Here is a 21100-nt window from a genome sequence, read left to right on the forward strand (position 1 = left end):
GACTTTGGGGGGTTGTGAATAGTTATGCACTCTCAAGTTCTGTTTTTTTGTCTTATTTCTTGTTTTAAACAATATTTTGCATCTTCAAAGTGGTAGGCATGTTGTATTAATCAAATTATACAAACTCCCCAAAAATATATTATAATTCCAGGTTGTAAGGCATCAAATTAGGAAAAATGCCAAGGTGGTGAATACTTTCGCAAGCCACTATAGTCTAAAATCAGAGAACACACAAAAACAACACATGCATAAACATTAGAATACTATGTCATCATCACTACACACACTGGCCTGTAAAGTGTCTCTTGGGGATGTTTCTGTGACCCCCAAGCTGATGCAGCGTCTTTATCTTCAAGCCAAAGTTTTAATCTGTTTTGCAAGCACATGTTTCTCTGTCTGTGACTCTTTGCTGGCCAATCCAAAATGACTTAAGTTTAAATAATTAAGGCTTGGAAAGGTTGTGCCTTAACAGACAAATCTTCTATGAAGATATTCCGTAAGAGTGTCCGTTAAGGCTCTATCTGGCCCTTTTTTTCTAATTTTTCCGGATTTCCCATTTATTATAGTGGAGATCTTGATGAAGGAAGTGGCTAACAAGTTTGCGCATTAGTCTTCTCTGGCTGTTATTGAGTGATGTTCTCTGACCTCTCTTCTTAGTTTTCTTCTGGACCTCTCTGCCTTCCATGATGACAATTACCTGCTTCCTCTTGGCCATCATCTCAAGTCTTTTCAGTCTTTTCTTTAGGTTGACCATCTCTTTAGGTTGACCAGCAGCTTCTTTTCTGTGTAACGCAGCTTTGACCTCAATTTTGATAGTGTTTTCTTTCTTCTGTTCCTCTTTTTGGGTGATTCCTTTGGGCTAGATGTCTTCATTGGTCCTGGTGTCTGTAGAGATGTCTCTCTTCTTTTATGAGTTGAAGTGAAAATGGCTGTTCTCTTGGGGAGGCTGTGTCTTCTTGAAGATTTTGAATAACTTAATTTGCTTCTTGGACATGTTGAAGTGTATCATCTTCCTGGCTTGATGTCATGTCCAATACAGCTTTTAGCTGTTTCTTTCTTCTGTAATACCTGTTTGAGTTTTCCTGCTACTGTTTTCTGTTTTCTTCTTTTCATGTTGCTTCTTTGTCAGATCTAGAGTTTTCTTGATTTTACTATTTTGATTTCATATTTGATATCTGGAACTGGAAAGGTAGCATGAAATGAGCATGTCTCAAACATGAGAAAATCTTACTGTTATGGACACGTCATCCTATAGTAGAGACTGAATGGCTTACAGACTGTGCATCCTACAGTAAGGAATGAATGCTTACAGACTGTGTCTGTCTGTACACATCCTATAGTAGGGACTGAATAGCAGACTGTGTATGGACATCCTATAGTACAAACTAAATGGCTTACTGTGTGTGTGTGGTGGATGTGTGACTTCCCATAGACACTGTATGGGGGCATAGGCTCCTAACCTCTCTCTCTCCTTCCTTTGGTACTCTTCCAGCAGTTCTGGGTTGGTGTAAATGTTTTCTCTGGATTTTGCTAAAGCTTTCTTTTTGTCCCTTGCTTGACTGTCTGCAATTAAACAGGACATAAAGCAAAATATCAACCATTAGTAAATAATATTTCAATTAATAGTTAGACTATATTTTTAAATATAACTATGATTAAATTCTCATTACCGAAACAGAATTTCTCTCTACCGCAACTGGCCTTAAATTGCATCGGTAAGTGAGAATGTTGTTGCAGAGGATGAGAAACCTTAGCATGTTTTGCTAACAATAGTAAATACATGATGACTAAGCAAATGTTTACTCAATGTACATAATTAGACAATAATGAACTATATTTTCATAGAAAATGTTAAATAACGTTTTTCTAAACGTGGAAACCTACGGTTATCTGTAATGATCATTCATTATGTTGTGTATGCAGTCTGACGAGGATCTTTTTAACTTTTAACTGGAGAAATATAAAGAGATCTGCTTACCTGGTAGCCATATTGAAGGTACTGACAGATGTTTTGCTTCATTCAAAATCACACTTTATTTAAAATTCTCTGTGTAAACAGTCCTTCAAAAATGTTGTGGAGGATGAGAAAATCAGTCATAGACACTTCAGTTTTCCACAATTTTTTTCATTTATTATTATACATGAATATTCAGTTCATATTTTCTGTCATTTGAGAACATCCATTTATTTTTTTCAGAATATTTTCATTTTACTCTGTTTTAAATTACAACATACATTCAGACAGCTGTACGGTTGCAGTAATGAGAATTTTAGCAGAAAATGCAATAAAATATAAAAATAATTAATTACTATATTGAAATCACTCTTTGTGCAAGGTAGAGAACACTATCTTATATTTTGTTATATTACCAAATTACATGTTTTAAATGTAAAATCATTACTGCCATGGTATTTTAATGGTTTCATGAGAATGACATGAATGCGCTGCTACTTCTTCCAAACCCCCTCCCCCAAATTACAACTGTGTCCTTTTCTGCGTTTTCTCCCAGACCACTGTGTCCACTACTACGACCTCCGCAACACTAAACAGCCTATCATGGTGTTCAAAGGCCACAGGAAAGCTGTGTCCTACGCTAAGTTTGTCAACGGAGAGGAAATTGTATCTGCGTAAGTCACCTCAATCAAATTAAGTTCTGGGTTGTCACGGTTTGACATTTTGAATGACTGTATGGTAAATGTTCCCCAAATTAATACAGCATTTGCCTTTTAGGTCACTGATCTTAATTCTTTAGAGCCTAAGACGTTGGGTGGCGCTAAACTGACGACATATGGAATTGTTTAAAGATGGTCATACTATGGACCATAGAAACGCATTGAATAACACATTCATGAATGGCAAAAAGGACAAAAATAAATCATGAGAAACAAGGATTTGAATAGTGTGTCCTACATCTAGGATGTGTGGTATGTATGTATGTACACTGCTCAAAAAAATAAAGGGAACACTTAAACAACACAATGTAACTCCAAGACAATCACACTTCTGTGAAATCAAACTGTCCACTTAGGAAGCAACATTTCACATGCTGTTGTGCAAATGGAATATACAACAGGTGGAAATTATAGGCAATTAGCAAGACACCCCCAATAAAGGAGTGGTTCTGCAGGTGGTGACCACAGACCACTTCTCAGTTCCTATGCTTTCTGGCTGATGTTTTGGTCACTTTTGAATGCTGGCGGTGCTTTCACTCTAGTGGTAGCATGAGATGGAGTCTACAACCCACACAAGTGGCTCAGGTAGTGCAGCTCATCCAGGATGGGACATCAATGCGAGCTGTGGCAAGAAGACTTGCTGTGTCTGTCAGCGTAGTGTCCAGAGCATGGAGGCGCTACCAGGAGACAGGCCAGTACATCAGCAGACGTGGAGGAGGCCGTAGGAGGGCAACAACCCAGCAGCAGGACCACTACCTCTGCCTTTTTGCAAGGAGGAGCAGGAGGAGCACTGCCAGAGCCCTGCAAAATGACCTCCAGCAGGCCACAAATGTGCATGTGTCTGCTTAAACGGTCAGAAACAGACTCCATGGGGGTGGTATGAGGGCCCGACGTCCACAGGTGGGGGTTGTGCTTACAGCCCAACACCATGCAGGACGTTTGGCATTTGCCAGAGAACACAAAGATTGGCAAATACACCACTGGCGCCCTGTGCTCTTCACAGATGAAAGCAGGTTCACACTGAGCACGTGACAGACGTGAAAGTCTGGAGACGCCGTGGAGAACGTTCTGCTGCCTGCAACATCCTCCAGCATGACCGGTTTGGCAGTGGGTCAGTCATGGTGTGGGGTGGCATTTCATTGGGGGGCCATACAGCCCTCCATGTGCTTGCCAGAGGTAGCCTGACTGCCATTAGGTACCGAGATGAGATCCTCAGACCCCTTGTGAGATCATATGTTGGTGCGGTTGGCCCTGGGTTCCTCCTAATGCAAGACTGGCCCGCCCGTTCCCCAGACCTGAATCCAATTGAGCACATCTGGGACATCATGTCTCGCTCCAACGTCGCTCCGCCACGTTGCACCACAGACTGTCCAGGAGTTGGCGGGTGCTTTAGTCCAGGTCTGGGAGGAGATCCGCCACCTCATCAGGAGCATGCCCAGGTGTTGTAGGGAGGTCATACAGGCACGTGGAGGCCACACACACTACTGAGCCTCATTTTGACTTGTTTTAAGGACATTACGTCACAGTTGGATCAGCCTGTAGTGTGGTTTTACACTTTAATTTTGAGTGTGACTCCAAATCCAGACCTACATGGGTTGATAAATTTGATTTCCATTGATCATTTTTGTGATTTTTGTTGTCAGCACATTCAACTATGTAAAGAAAAAAGTATTTAATAAGAATATTTCATTCATTCAGATCTAGGATGTGGTATTTTAGTGTTCCCTTTATTTTTTTGAGCAGTGTATATATAGATAGATAGATATATAGTACCAGTCAAACGTTTAGACACCTATTCATTACAGGGTTGTTCTTTTCACTTTTTTCTATATTTTATAATAATACTAAAGACATCAAAACTATGAAATAAAATGGAATCATGTAGTAACCCAAAAAGTGTTAAACAAATCAAAATATATTTCATATTTTAGATTCTTCAAAGTAGCCACCCTTTGCCTTGATGACAGATTTGCACACTCTTGGCGTTCTCTCAACCAGCTTCATGATCTACTCACCTGGAATGTATTTCAAGTAACAGGTGTGCCTTGTTAATTTGTGGAATTTCTTTCCTCTAGTGGCCAATCATGTTATGTTGTGACATGCTAGGGGTGGAACACAGAACATAGTCTTATTTGGTTAATAAAAAAAAAACAGGTCTATATTATGGCAAGAACAGCTGAAATAAGAAAAGAGATATGACAGTCCATCATTACTTTAAGACATGTAGGTCAGTCAATCCGGAAAATGTCAAGAACTTTGAAAGTTTCTTCAAGTGCCGTCACAATAACCATCGAGCGCTATGATGAAACTGGCTGTCATTAGAACCGCCACAGGAAAGGAAGATCTAGAGTTACCTCTGCTGCAGAAAATAAGTTAGTTACCAGCCTCAGAAATTGCAGCCCAAATAAATGCTTCAGTGTTCAAGTAACAGACACATCTCAACATCAACTGTTCAGAGGAGACTCTGGGAATCAGGCTTTCATGGTTGAATTGCTGCAAAAAAAGCACTGCGGATGATCTCCACACATGTGTGCTTCCCACCGTGAAGCATGTAGGAGGCAGTGTGGGGGTGCTTTGCTGGTGACACTGTCTGTGTCTACAAATGTGCGAACTCCTTCAAGACTGTTGGAAAAGAATTCCTCATGAAACTGGTTGAGAGAATGCCAAGAGTGCAAAGCTGTCATCAAGGCAAAGGGTGGCTACTTTTGAAGAATCTAAAATATATTTTGAATTGTTTAACACTTTTTTTGCTTAATACATGATTCCATGTGTTTTTTTTTCACGGTTTTGATGTCTCCACTATTATTCTACAATGTAGAAAATGGCAAAATAAAGAAAAATCCTTGAATGAGTAGGTGTCCTAACCTTTGACTGGTGCTGTTTTTAGAGGTTTACAAAAAAAAAAAAAATAATAATTGAACACATTTTTTTTATGTAGGCACAAAACTACCTTCACACTTGCATTCATTTTTTAAAACTGTTACAGGTTCCTTTCACGGTAATCACATAACATTTGTTGGGGGGTTGTAGAGCAAAATATAGCAAAATAGAGGCTCATCTTCTTTCCATAGTTTGTTGGCCAAGCCGTTCGGGCGGTACAGACAAATCTGCAAGAAAAACGAATTTAGGGATGTCTCATGGTCTAACATACATGCTCTCACCTTTCACCGCAGATGTGGAAGGGCGACATCAGAAGATGCAGTGCGTTGATATGCAGCCGATGCAAGAAAAACATATCTGTAGCTGAAGTGCATGTTCTGCTGACATATTTCCTCTTCTATACCACACAGCTCAACAGATAGCCAGCTGAAGCTGTGGAATGTAAACAAGCCCCACTGCTTGCGCTCATTCAAGGGCCACATCAATGAGAAGAACTTTGTTGGCCTTGCCTCCAATGGAGACTATGTTGCGTGTGGTAAGTGGGACCGGACCATGTTGACAGCTGCATGCTGTGTGGTGCTGGAAAAGTCCAGCGCCACACATTTGTAAATGCTTTTACTCAGATTGACACAATCAGATTGACATTCATATGTGGCTGAAGAATTCATGCTGTTTGGAGACTAAATGACCAATTGTGCAGTTGTTTAACAATTCCTTTTGGGTGCTTTTAAATGTAGTGTACTTTTATTTGATGAGTACTAAAAGAATTGATGAAATGCCAAATTTTGGAGTTCAATCACTGACAATGATGTGATTATTTTCTCTGCAGGAAGTGAGAACAACTCTCTGTATCTATACTACAAAGGCCTGTCCAAGACACTGCTGACATTTAAGTTTGACACTGTGAAGAGTGTGCTGGATAAAGACAAGAAGGAAGATGACACCAATGAGTTTGTCAGCGCTGTATGCTGGAGAGCTATGCCTGACGGGGTAAGAGTGTGTTTGTCAGACCAGTGGAGATTCGTATGTCTGATATCCAGTGTATATGTCTGCGTTACGGTTAAGCCTTTTGAATCGGCTGCAAACAAAATAATTACTGACAACAAATGCCTGTCTTGTGACCTTAATGATGCTCCCAGTATAGGGAGTATAAGAAGCTAGCGTATTCGTCTAGGCAGACTGACACCACTGTCCAGTGGAGCATGTTATTACTCTCTCACACAAGGACAAGTAACTGCCACAAGAATGGCTCATTACACAAACAGTTTGGTCTAAGATAATGGTCACTATCTCAAACACATCAAACCACCTACAATTTCCATGGTTGGTAAATACAAGAACACAGGGTTGAACTACCTGGCAACACAGTCATACACCATGGTGTGTCACTACTTAAATTACCCCCCTTGTCACTGCTTAAATGACTCCCCCCCCCACTTGATGAAGTCTATGGGCCAAAATGCATCGGTTTCAACAATAAATAATACTTTTTATTAAGGCCACTGCATATTTTCCAAAAGTTACTGAATTTCCTCTCCTGTTCAGTTTTCTCCTCAATTCATGCACCTTGGTTGTAGAGCGAGGTATCAACATTGTTCCTTTCTCTTTTCACTGAATTTCTTTTAGCAGCATAGCTCAGTTTTCTACCGGTTTTGCACCATATAAAGTTGATAACCTGATGACATTGTTTGAATATTATAGATACATTTATAGACACTCTTTGAGCCCACATTGTTGTTATTTAGTAAAAGCATAATTAGGGAAATAGAATAATGTTGGTGTCAATCAACCCCAAGTACTAATTTAACAGTTTCATGGTTTGTGTTTTTCTGACCTCTTATAGGACTCCAATGTGCTGATTGCTGCAAACAGTCAAGGAACAATCAAGGTTTGCTTTTTGTCTACTTATGTACTTAGCATTTACACAGTCTTTCTCTTGTTGGGAACTCACAATGACCATCTTATTGCAGGCTATGTCAATTGGGGTCTATGTAGGGTTTTCAACCTGGATAAAATGTAGACTACAAAGGCTGCCCAATTCTGATATTTTCTTACCACTAATTGGTCTTTTGACCAATCAGTTCTTTTTCAGAGCTGATCTGATTGGTCATAAGATCAATTAGAGAAAAAAATATCAGAATTGGGATGCCTGTGTAAATGCAGCCATGGTGTTTCCTTCCTGCTCACATGTATTTTTCTCTCATCATAGGTACTTGAACTTGTTTGAAGGTCCATCAGATCTTCTTATCAAAGCCTCTGGAAACTACTGCTCCATTTCATGGCCAGTCTGAGTCTGGGGATTGGAGCATAGTGGCTTGGTTGAATGGACATTTTGTCATTCAGGATCTGAGGAACTGACCAGGTTGGAAAAATGAACTAAACCGAAGTCCTTTGATTTTTAATGAGCAAGAATACTTTGGAATAGACTTTGAGCGGATCGTACACTAGTATAGTGGATGTATATAATTCAGTGACATTGAGGGCCTTTCTGCACAAAAGTGGAAGATGAATCTTTTGAAATCTTTTTGAATAAAGTTATTGACCAATAGAACATTTTAACATTATTTGAGGTTGAATTGAAATGTTATTTTTAATAAGAACTTGTACAAATGTATTTCAATAGAGGTACATCCAGCAAGAAGCTACATTTTAAAGGCCAAAGCACAAGTGAAAATGAAAATAAAATGCAAAATGACTCATCTTTGTATGAATGCTTTTTGAGCCCATTGTGTCATCTTCAATAGTTTTTGTTTTACCCCTATGTTTGGCCTATGTGTTTGATGATTCAAGGAATGGCAACACCTTTAAACTGGACTTGTTTTCGTTCTGCAATGAAGTTTTCAATGGTGTGGCTTTGCATTAAGAATGTTAGGTGTTGACAATGTTTGAAAACTCAACAGAAGAATCAGTGACTGAGACATTTCACTCATGCTACAGTATATTTCTCTTATGTCACATTAAACTAAACATCTATTCGATAATACAAATCCTGTGTCAAATACTTTCAATTTGTATTAAGTCATGATGCATGTTGCAACCAGTACACATCAACACATGAAATCAATTGGATTTGCTAGACAGCCAAGACTTACCTATTATCTGATAAACGACCAAGAGATGTTTTTTATTTGTATATATTAATAAATTATTTGCAGAGAATTTTTGTCTTTGCATTGAGTTATTCTTGGTTTTAAAAAAGAGCTACGTAACACTGAAATTGAGTAGTGTAATGCCAAATTATAGAAATGTTCTGACTTCGAAGTAACTTCTGTGATCTTGATTACTTTGATACTGTATCTTCCCAGTTTGTACAGGACCGCCTCCTTGAACAGTCAACTTGCCATTAATTATTTATAGGACGGTTTTCCTTGTTACCCCTTGAGTTCCTAAGTATTATTTTCTATAATTAGACATACAGGTATCTGAAATATATTCAGAAAATCCTCTCCTTTTTCAGTTTCGGCTTACTTTGACTATTACAGAATTATTGTAATTTGTACGTGTTTAATTGTACCCCTCAATTCCCATGACTTGTAACTGAAATAAATAAATTAACTGAATTAACAGCTTCTTTCTTTTGCTGGTATACATGTCAGCAATTGTTAGAAGCTGATGAGAATTTTTTTTTTTTTTACTCCAGCACACCACCTCTAGCTTAATTTTCTCCCCATGCAGTACCATGGTAACAGACATCCTCTTCTCTTACTGCAACCCTTTGGAGTGGATCCTGTGCCTGAGGACGCTACTCAGAAGCCCTTCATGTAGCAGCTCCTCTCTGTGGGTTAGCTTGCAGTGTCCCACTCGTAGTCAGCCTGAGAGCATCATTATAGTCCAGCTGAGGGAGAGAAAATAGGACCCAACTGTCAATCACATCAGGAGGCACTTCACTCTCTCTTTATCTCGGTCTGTCTCGCGCTCTGTCTCTCGCTCTCCCATACAAACAGTGTATTCTAAAGTTGGTGGAGCCTGGGCATTGGAGTTTGTGTGTTTGATTAATTTCTGACGTACTGCCTCAGTTGTTTACCGTGATCTGCACAGCACATCCACTGAGGTGGCATCTCTTTATCAGATAACGGATCCAGGCATTTAAGATGCCGATTTAAAAGACGACAAGTGCTCTCTGGAAAGAAATCTAGACTTCACCACGTTAATGACTGAAATAGATTGGAACTTCAACACTGAGTAAATGACCGGCTTCCTCAACAATAGCTTATTAGTGTGATTGAAGCCTAAGATACCATTAGTTCTGTTTTTATGCATTGATGTGAGAAGCTTTTTACACTTAGTACCCTCAAAGTTGAATGTTTTCTAAATGGATTCATTTGAGTGTTGTGCTATTTATTAATCTGTTTTATAAGACAGTAAATATGACTTCTGAAGGAGGAAGGTTATCCATTCACTCTTTCTGTCAGTGAAAACAATAATAAGATCAAAGGTTATCGTAAAATGATACTCCCCCCCCCCCCCCCCCCCCCCCCCCCCCACACACACACGCACACTACTGACATTTACAAAAGTGTTTAAGCAGCAGGGTAAGTAGTCAAGAAGTCTGTCATTTGACTTGTAAACAGACAGGTTCTATTTGACACCTTTGATTCTGACGTGGAGATTTCTTGTCTTCCCACCTGTAATCAGACTGTCAGTTCTGCTACCATACTCATTTCCACCCCAATCTCACTCTATTTTCCACTTCTGTGAAGTAGATGCGTTTACTGCAATTTTCCTGAGCTTGTATTGTCACCCATTGACTTCAGAATTCACAATGAACAGAACAGCAGAGAGCTGTCATTGTCCGTCCTTTTTTTATTTTTTATTTTAGTGTCAAATTTGTTCCCCCTTTTTCTCCCCAATTTCATGATTACAATATTGTCTCATCGCTGAAACTCCCCAATGGGTAAAGCGAAGGTTGAGTCATGCGTCTTCTGAAACATGACCCGGCAAACCTTGCTTCTTAACACCCGCTCGCTTAACCCGGAAGCCAGCTGCACCATCATATCGGAGGAAACATTGTTCAACTGATGACCGTAATTAGTCTGCAGGTGCCCTGCCCGCCACAAGGAGTCACTAGAGCGCGATGAGCCAAGTACAGCCCCCTCCCCGGCCAAACCCTCCCCTATCCCGGGTGATGCTGGGCCAATTGTGCACAGCCCTATGGGACTCTCACTACAGCCTGGATCGAACCCCACACTGTAGTGACGCCACAACACTTCGATGCAGTGCCTTAGACCACTGCGCCACTCGGGAGGCAGCCATTGTCCTTTCTGAACAGCCTTTATATTCTGCTCGTGGATGCAAAATTACCACCACCCCTGTCTCCAGTAGTCTCCTCAAAATTGCCTTGACAAAATACCTGCCCATTAGTAACTTTGCTCCCTTTGTTACTGCAAGCCACTCAAATCAAAACAGCTGGATTTGAAGAGTGTGTCAAGGAAGGACATACTTTTCTTCTACCCCTAGAATTTTGTGTATCCGTTAGTTTTGAGGTCAGGATTATTGTTGTTTAAAATGTTGGCTGTACTTTCAATTGCATAAAGACATAAGCTTCTATTGGGTATTGAATATGCCCTAAATAATCTTGTTGGTGAAGTAAAGTTATTAAACAAATAATGTATTACCATGATAAGCACATTTCTGTTGGTCATTTATACAAAACTTTTGACTACTGTTATACACATATAAGTACATTTGTCCCATTGTTTGGTCCCCTAAAATGGGGGAACTACATACAAAAGTGCTGCAATTTCTAAACGGTTCACCGTATATGGAAGAAAATACCCTCAGATTAAAGCTGACAAAATGCACTTTAACTTCATAGTCATTGTATAATTTCAACATTTGTTACTGTCCCAGTACTTTTGGAGCTCACTGTAGTAGTACACTGAACAAAAATATAAACGCAACATGCAACAATTCCAAAGGTTTTACTGATTTACAATTCATATAAGGAAATCAGTCAATTGAAATAAATAAATTAGGCCCGAATCTATGGATTTTACATGACTAGGAATACACATATGTATCTGTTGGTCACAGATACCTTTAAAAAAAACAAGGGGTGTGGATCAGAGACCACCATTTGCCTCATGCAGCGCGACACATCTCCTCCACATAGAGTTGATCAGGCTGTTGATTGTGGCCTGTGGAATGTTCACCCACTCTTCTTCAATGGCTGTGCAAAGTTGCTAGACATTGGCGGGAACTGGAATACACTGTCGTACATGTCGATCCAGAGCATCCCAAACATGCTCAATGGGTGACATGTTTGGTGAGTATGTAGGCCATGGAAAAACTGGGGCATTTTCAGTTTACAGGAATGGTGTACATATCCTTGTGACATGGGGACGTGGATTATCATGCTGAAACATGAGGTGAGGACGGTGGATGAATGGAACGGCAATAGGCCTCAGGGTCGCGTCACGGTATCTCTGTGTATTCAAATTGCCATTGATAAAATGCAATTGTGTTCATTGTCTGTAACTTATGCCTGCCCATACCATAACCCCACTGCCACATGGGGCACTCTGTTCATAACGTTGACATCAGCAAACCGCTCACCCGCAAGATGCCATACACTCTACGCTGTCTGCCATCTGCCCGGTGCAATTGAAACCGCAATTAATCTGTGAAGAGCAGACTTCTCCAGCGTGCCAGTGGCCATTGAAGGTGAGCGTTTTCCCACTGAAGTTGATTATGACACCGAACTGCAGATGCACAAATATCATACCCTGAAGACATGCTAACCTCTCACCGTTACAATAACCAGTGAGGTTAGCTTTTAAGGGGGGGTTTGATATTTATGCCTCTGTAACTTTCTCACTCATCATTATTCACGATTCATTCAGCACTATCCGTTATCATGGTAGCATCCTCATTAATGTAGAAGTGTTTAGAAACATGTTCTATTTTTGTTTACAGTAGAATTGACTCCAAAATGATACAATACATTATTAACATTTATTTCTATTGGGCACAAAATAATCTGAAACACAAGCAAAACAAACAGTAAATGCATCCAACAAGTTTGTAGATTCACAAGCTTGATATAATCATTGTGTGCTAGGAATATGGGACCAAATGCTAAACTTTTGACTACTTTAATACACATATAAGGGAATTTGTCCCAATAATTTTGGTCCCCCAAAATGAGGGGACTATGTACAAAAAGTGCTGTAATTTCTAAACGGATGAAAATACCCTCAAATTAAAGCTGATAGTCTGCACTTCAATCTAGTCATTGTATCATTTCAAGTACAAAGTGCTGGAGTACATAGCCAAAATAACAAAAGAAGTGCCACTGTCCCAGTACTTTTGGAGCTCACTGTATTTCACACCATACCACATGCACATCATGGAATAATCATGGTAGTGCATCATGGAATAGTAGAGGAAGAAAATTAAATAAATCACTCGTACAATATGGCTGTGAACTTTGAGAGCAGCTTGAAGTTAAATTTGGTCTCCTCTCCTCTCCTCTTCTTCCTCTCCTCTCCTCTCCTCTCCTCTCCTCTCCTCTCTCTCCTCTCCTCTCCTCTCCTCTCCTCTCCTCTCCTCTCCTCTCCTCTCCTCTCCTCTTCTTCCTCTCCTCTCCTCTCCTCTCCTCTCCTCTCCTCTCCTAGTAGTCTCCTCTCCTCTCCTAGTAGTCTCCTCTTCCCTTCTCTTATATCTCAGATGCAGGGAGACACTCACTGACACTCAAATGAGAGAACAGCTCATCTCTGGATCTCTGACTTCCATTCCAATTATTGGGTGGAGGTCATTTGGATCAAAATTGTAATTGTTATCACCCCTCAATCTAAAAGTTAATGAAATGCTGGAAATCAGGAGTTTGACATGATCTTATTTGTTTCGTTACTGCAGGCTGAGACAAAGACTAGGACTCAAGGCAAGTGTTTCTAACTTCTCCACAGATATTCAGTACACTACTTCCCTATGGAGCATGGTTCCCCTGAGCTGTTCTCCCTCTTTCTGTCCCGTGACAGCGTCAGTGAGTCGTGCATCCCAAATGGCACCCCATTCACTATTTAGTGCATTACTTTTGACCATGGCCCATAGAGAAATATGTGCTTCATCAACTCTCCAGGGTTTACGCCACTGGGGTGTTCTAACATAGTTTATACCATATCTGTGACACATTGACAGTAGGAATTACTGCAGCAGAAATGTGCTGCATATTATTGGTCTTTCTGTGCTAGAATTGTTGGCACTCAATGCACAGGTGTGACGGGGGAAGAGATCTTTTTGAGTTTATAATGCATTTTTAAGTGATAATAACACTTTTTAGAGTAATATCCCTGATATTTTCTAGCATAATTTGATCAGCATTTTTTTTGTTATTTTCAGAACACAGTGTGATACTTTTTTCATATTGACATCAAGAGGACTTTGATGGCACTTTCCTTCAAAACTGGAAGGGGAGTAAACAAGAATCCATGTGGGTTTGATGTTTGGCCATATGTGTTTGTCTCAGGTCTCCATGGCCTGTGGTTGTTTGTAATTTCCAGTGGCTTTGGCAGAACAGTGTGAATCAGATGAGTTGGAGCCCTGATGCACATCTGACAGAGCCTGGAGCTGCAGCCAGGGTACATCCCAAATGGTACCCTATTATTTATACAGTGCATTACTTTTGACCAGAGCCCTTATAGGCCCAGGTTAAAAGTAGTGCACTATAAGGGGAATAGGGTTCCATTTGAGATATGGCCCAGTCAGCCACAAACTGCTGGGTACCGTAGTCAGCTGGAGGTGGCCTTGTTTATGCATCCCTGCCCTCCTCCCGCTCTCTGCCGCTCTCCGAGCCAAACAAGTAATTGGATTTGATTGAAAAAAACAGAGACATGCAGGCTCAATTGCCCTCCGCTGCTCAGTGCTGGTGTGCTTAGCAGATTGAGGCCTTATCTGATGGGACATGCTAAATACCGCAAGAGCTTTTTAGCTATGGCCTCCTTTTCACATCTACAACATTGTTCGATTTCACATTTTTATAGAGTGATGTACTGCAAACTCAGGGTGATGAACGAGTAGGAGGATATATGGTGTTCATGAGTAGCTTGATGGTTGTGTCCCAAATGGTACCATATTCTTTAGTGCACTACTTTGACCAGGGTCTTGGTCAAAAGGAGTGCACTAAATAGGAAATATAGTGCCATTCTTATGTTGTTAACCAAGGTCAATGTCAGACATTCTCCCTCAGTCATGTCCTTAACCACAGGTCATGAAAACAGCATAACTACATCCTATTAACATTTGTACCAGCTCTGGCGGGACGTGGCGGGGGGCTTTGCCCCAAATGGCACTCTATTATCTAAGTAATGCACTACTTTTGACCTATAAGGCTTGGGTCAAAAATAGTGCACTATATAGGGAATAGGGTGCCATTTGGGACACAGACAGTCAGCCACAGTGTACCTACTCTGCATGGGGTTATTAAAGCATGGGGAGATCATGTTGGAAAGCTTAATTGAGTTCTCCCCATACGTCTGTACCGCTCCTTCTGAGCTTTGCTGACTTTTCCCTGCAATCTGTTTGATAAAGTAGTGATGTTTGTTGCTCAGTGAGACTGTAACTCTTTCGTTGCAGTCATCTGATGATAAATCCATAGCCTCTCAACAGACCCAAAAGCCCCTCCACCAACGATTGTTTAGGAAGGCAATATCAGAGTAATTCATTTTCTATTCATTTTTTTTTTTGCTAACCAGGAGTACTAGAGGTTGAAAATCTCTGACAATCCTTCACTTGTACAGTTTCAGGTTAACTTGGAGCAAGTGATCTCTTCATTTTTTAAATGTGGATCTCTATTAGCTTTTGCAGAAGCAGCAGCTTCTCTTCCTGGGGTCCACCAAAAAACACTAAACACAAAATGCTGATACACTGGATAAACAAGGATAGTCACACAAATGTTAAATGCAACGATATACAAACAATACAAAAACAACAAAAAGTACAAACAATACAACAAAAAAGTATGTGTCTTTGTGTCTCCTCACAGTCCCTGCCGTTCCATGAGTCGTTGCTTAATCCGTTTTTAAAGATAGTTTTGATGTTTGCTTAAGTAATTGGGAGTTCCATGCAATCATGGCTCTGTATAAATGGCTCTGTGTTTTGCTGTGAATTTGTTTGAGTTGGGAACTGTGAAGAGACCCCTGGTGGCATGTCTTGTGTTGTATGAGTGTCTGAGCTTAATGTTATTTGATTATGCAGACAATCTGGAATTTTTGTTACAGTAATATTTATCATAAAAACTAGAAGAGAAGCAATTAATAGCTTGTCAATCCTCAACTAGGAAAGACTGTGTGTTGTTGATGTTAGTTCTGTATGTGCAGTTAAGGGCAAGGCGTGCTGCTCTGTTTTGAGCCAGCTGCAACTTTGCTAGGTCTTTCTTTGTTGCATTTGACCATATTACCGGACAGTAATTAAGATGGGACAAGTACAGAGCCTGAACAACTAGTACAGTAGATTTTTTGTGTCAAAAACACAGAATATATTTTTATAACAGACATACCCCTCCCAATCTTCACAAAAACTTTGTCAATAAACTTGAGAATGATAATTGACCATCCAGTGTTATACCTAGGAGTTTAGCTTCCTCAACTTCCTCAATGATCACCAGTGGAAGTATGGAAGTATGCTTGGGGTCATTGTCCATTTGGAAGACCCATTTGCGACCAAGATATAACTTCCTGACTTATGTCTTGAGATGTTGCTTCAATATATCCACATAATTTTCCTACCTCATGATTCCATCTATTTTGTGAAGGGCACCTGTCCCTCCTGCAGCAAAGCACCCCCACAACATGATGCTGCCACCCCCATGCTTCACGGTTGGGATGGTATTCTTCGGCTTGCAAGCCTCCCCCTTTTTCCTCCAAACATAACGATGGTCATTATGGCCAAACAGTTCTATTTTTGTTTCATCAGACCAGAGGACATTTCTCCAAAAAGTACGATCTTTGTCCCCAGGTGCAGTTGCAATCCGTAGTGTAGCTTTTTTATGGCGGTTTTGGAGCAGTGGCTTCGTCCTTGCTGAGCGGCCTTTCAGGTTATGTCGATATAGGACTCGTTTTACTGTGGATATAAATACTTTTGTACCTGTTTCCTTCAGCATCTTCACAAGTTCCTTTGCTGTTGTTCTGGGATTGATTTGCACTTTTCGCACTAAAGTGCGTTCATCTCTAGGAGACAGAACACATCTCCTTCCTGAGCGGTATGGCGGCTGCATGGTCCCATGGTGTTTATACTTGCGTACTATTGTTTGTACAGATGAATATGGTACCTTCAGGCATTTGGAAATTGGTCCCAAGGATGAACCAGACTTGTGGAGGTCTACAATTTTCTTTCTGAGGTCTTGGCTGAGTAATTTCAATTTTCTCATGATGTCAAGCAAAGAGGCATTGAGTTTGAAGGTAGGCCTTGAAATACATCCACAGGTACACCTCCAATTGACTCAAATTATGTCAATTAGCCTATCAGAATCTTCTAAAGCCATGTCAGAATTTTCTGGAATTTTGCAAGCTGTTTAAAGGCACTGTCAACTTACTGTATGTAAACTTCTGACCCACTGGAATTGTGATACAGTGAATTATCTGTCTGTAAAAAATTGTTGGAAAAATGACTTGCGTCATGCACAAAGTAGGTGTCCTAACTGACTTGCCAAAACTATAGTTTGTTAACAAGAATTTTGTGGAGTGGTTGAAAAATGAGTTTTAATGACTCCAACCTTAGTGAATGTAAACTTCTGACTTCAACAGTTTCTGATGTTAGAAGAATACTCTCTGGGTTCTATGAGATAAATAACGCTCCAACCATGTCATGGCAGGTAATGTAAAGCCATAGCAAGTATGTTTTTTTAATACCAATTTATGATCAATAAATTCAAAGGTTGCACTGAAATCTAGCAACACAGATCCAACTGTCATCTTATTATCCATTTATTTTAACAAACCATCAATCATCTGAGTCAGTGTTGCACAAGTTGAGTGGCCTTCTCTATACGCATGCTGAAAGTCAGTAGTGAACTTGTTCTCTGGCAAAATAGCATTGTATCTGGTCAAACACAATCCTCTCCATCAAGTTTACTTAGAACAGGCAGCAAACTGATTGGGCGGCTGTTAGAGCCAGCAAAGGGTGCTTTACTATTTTTAGATAGAATTACTTTAGCTTCCTTCCACGCCTGTGGACACACACATTTTTGGGCTTTGATTAAATACACTGCTCAAAAAAATAAAGGGAACACTTAAACAACACAATGTAACTCCAAGTCAATCAAACTTCTGTGAAATCAAACTGTCCACTTAGGAAGCAACTCTGATTGACAATACATTTCACATGCTGTTGTGCAAATGGAATAGACAACAGTTGGAAATTATAGGCAATTAGCAAGACACCACCAATAAAGGAGTGGTTCTGCAGGTGATAATCACAGACCACTTCTCAGTTCCTATGCTTCCTGGCTGATGTTTTGGTCACTTTTGAATGCTGGCGGTGCTTTCACTCTAGTGGTAGCATGAGACGGAGTCTACAACCCACACAAGTGGCTCAGGTAGTGCAGCTCATCCAGGATTGCACATCAATGCGAGCTGTGGCAAAAAAGGTTTTTCCTCCAAGGAGGAGCAGGAGGAGCACTGCCAGAGCCCTGCAAAATGACCTCCAGCAGGCCACAAATGTGCATGTGTCTGCTCAAACGGTCAGAAACAGACTTCATGAGGGTGGTATGAGGGCCCGACGTCCACAGGTGAGGGTTGTGCTTACAGCCCAACACCGTGCAGGACGTTTGGCATTTGCCAGAGAACACCAAGATTGGCAAATTCGCCACTGGCGCCCTGTGCTCTTCACAGATGAAAGCAGGTTCACACTGAGCACATGTGACAGACGTGACAGTCTGAGACGCCGTGGAGAACGTTCTGCTGCCTGCAACATCCTCCAGCATGACTGGTTTGGCGGTGGGTCAGTCATGGTGTGGGGTGGCATTTCTTTGGGGGGCCACACAGCCCTCCATGTGCTCGCCAGAGGTAGCCTGACTGCCATTAGGTACCGAGATGAGATCCCCAGACCCCTTGTGAGACTGGTGCTGGTGCAGTTGGCCCTGGGTTCCTCCTAATGCAAGACAATGCTAGACCTCATGTGGCTGGAGTGTGTCAGCAATTCCTGAAAGAGGAAGGCATTGATGCTATGGACTGACCTGCCCGTTCCCCAGACCTGAATCCAATTGAGCACATCTGGTACATCATGTCTCGCTCCATCCACCAAAGCCACGTTGCACCACAGACTGTCCAGGTGTTCGCGGATGCTTTAGTCCAGGTGTGGGAGGAGATCCCTCAGGAGACCATCCGTCACCTCATCAGGAGCATGCCCAGGCGTTGTAGGGAGGTCATACAGGCACGTGGAGACCACACACACTACTGAGCCTCATTTTGACTTCAAAGTTGGATCAGCCTGTAGTGTGGTTTTCCACTTTAATTTTGAGTGTGACTCCAAATCCAGACCTCCATGGGTTGATAAATTTGATTTCCATTGATCATTTTTGTGTGATTTTGTTGTCAGCACATTCAACTATGTAAAGAAAAAAGTATTTAATAAGAATATTTCATTCATTCAGATCTAGGATGTGTTATTTTAGTGTTCCCTTTATTTTTTTGAGCAGTGTATATAACAAATAGGAGTGGCAATACAGTCTGGTACCATTCAACAGTTTCCCATCAAGATTGTCTATACCTGGTGGCTTATCATTATTGATGGTTATCAATCGTTTTTCCACCTCTCCCACACTAACTTGACATTTCAAAACAGCAATCCATCTCCTTCATTATTAGATATTTTATACAAAAGTTTGATGGTTCACTGTTCAATATTGTCACTTCACTTTGGAGGTTTTCCACTTTACTAGTGAAATAGTAATTGAAATGATTAGCAATATCGAAAGGTTTTGTTATCAATTACACATCAACTTCAATGAACGATGGAGAAGAACTGGGCTTTCTGCAGATGATATTTTTAAGGTACTCCAAATACTTTTTTCATAGTGAGTTATGTAATTTATTTTTATTTGGTAATATCATTTCTTCTTATTTTTGTTAAGTTTAGTCACAAAATGTCAAAATGTATAGAATGTCACAAATCAGTTCAATTCATCATCAAGCCAGGGAGCTCTAACAGTTAGCTTCTTAACTTGTGAATGCTTATCAACAATTGTCATGAATAATGTAATACATACCTCCAGTGCTGCATCTGGATTCACTTCCTCACACACATCATGCACACATAAATGTTTTACATCTTCAACAAAAGAGTCCTGAGAAAACATTTGTATGATTTCTTATAAATTACTTAAGGACAAACCTTTGGCACTTTGGCTTTCCTTGTCATTGCCACAATGGAATGGTCTCTACAGACAATGGAATGGTCTCTACAGACAATGGAATGGTCTCTACAGACAATGGAAACTGATAATGGTTTGGAGCAAAATAATTAGTGAAGATACTGTATGATCAATAAAATTGGATATCACAGATCCAACACTATTGATGTTGGTACCTCTCAAGATCTTGGCTCTCTCCAGAACAGCCATATTGCCCTTAAACCTCAGGAACTTGATTGGCCACTATCGGCCTTGGCCTGTCCCCTGGGCTGGTTACATGTTTTCCAGACCTGTGGGTGCGCTCCACTTCAATCTTTGTATGATCCATCTGCAGCTTTTCAGTGATAATTTGTCTTACTTTCTTCTCAGACTTGGACCAGTTCCCATGTGAGGACTCAATGATGTTATTCCTCCTTGATTGTCCCTCGAGATAGTCTGTTTTCTCAGTTATTGTTAATAATAATTCACAGACAGTCATCTCGAGAGGACTTACAATGTGTCATCTTGCTGCAAATCTCTTTCAGGACATTCACCTCTCCCTGGGAGAACTGCAAACTGTTCTTAAGGTCCTGGACCTCTTTGTTCAGATCATCCATTCTTTTGTCAGTTGAGTCCATCAATATTTGAACAAAGCTCTTGAACCTATTTTCCTTTTCTTGTAACAACTGCTTGTAGAACTGCTTTCTGTTTGTTTAAAAATATCCTTCACCTGTGATAGAGAAACACTGTCCTCTCCATTACTCCCACCTTCAGCTTTGGATAACATGGTAGCGACGAAGGCTAATGCTGGAACTCAACGCAGTTCCAGACAGGGCATGTCGCAGGGCTGGTTAATTAAACAGAAACAAAACAGAATGGATTTAGACAGCCAACTATGAAGGACATTGATTCGAGGTGACATATAATGGGAAACAAGCAGAGGTAGCTGCATATTAACCGTTTTCATATTTCAGTGAAATTAGTCATTTTACGTTCACAAGCATAACAGGCTTAAACGACAGAACAATCTTCTTTGAATTTAGCGTATCCTGAAGGAATCTGTCAATGTTGTTTTTCTGTTCAGTCGCTGTCCTTTGCTAAGCATTAATTATATAGTAGCCTGGCTGTCAGTAAGGCATCTCTGCTTCAAAGGGCACCTCTCTGGACTAAAGAGCTGAGAGATCCCCATCCCCATTATAACATACTACTCGCCTCCAGGAA

At 40.6% G+C, this 21100-nt stretch overlaps 1 protein-coding gene across 3 annotated transcripts in view; it reads left to right on the forward strand.

Moving 5' to 3' along the window:
* The window catches only part of LOC139386515 (E3 ubiquitin-protein ligase COP1-like), a 36008-nt gene extending 26895 nt beyond the window's left edge, over positions 1-9113 (forward strand). For all 3 annotated transcript variants that reach the window (XM_071132103.1, XM_071132102.1, XM_071132104.1), the window contains exons 16-20: positions 2511-2628; positions 5964-6088; positions 6383-6543; positions 7397-7441; positions 7763-9113. In XM_071132103.1, coding sequence (XP_070988204.1) covers positions 2511-2628; positions 5964-6088; positions 6383-6543; positions 7397-7441; positions 7763-7780 — 467 coding nt within the window. In that variant the 3' untranslated portion in view covers positions 7781-9113. The remainder of the gene's footprint in view (positions 1-2510; positions 2629-5963; positions 6089-6382; positions 6544-7396; positions 7442-7762) is intronic.
* Positions 9114-21100: the final 11987 nt, after the last annotated feature.

Source organism: Oncorhynchus clarkii, chromosome 28 (assembly GCF_045791955.1).
Source record: "Oncorhynchus clarkii lewisi isolate Uvic-CL-2024 chromosome 28, UVic_Ocla_1.0, whole genome shotgun sequence".
NCBI lineage: Eukaryota > Metazoa > Chordata > Actinopteri > Salmoniformes > Salmonidae > Oncorhynchus > Oncorhynchus clarkii.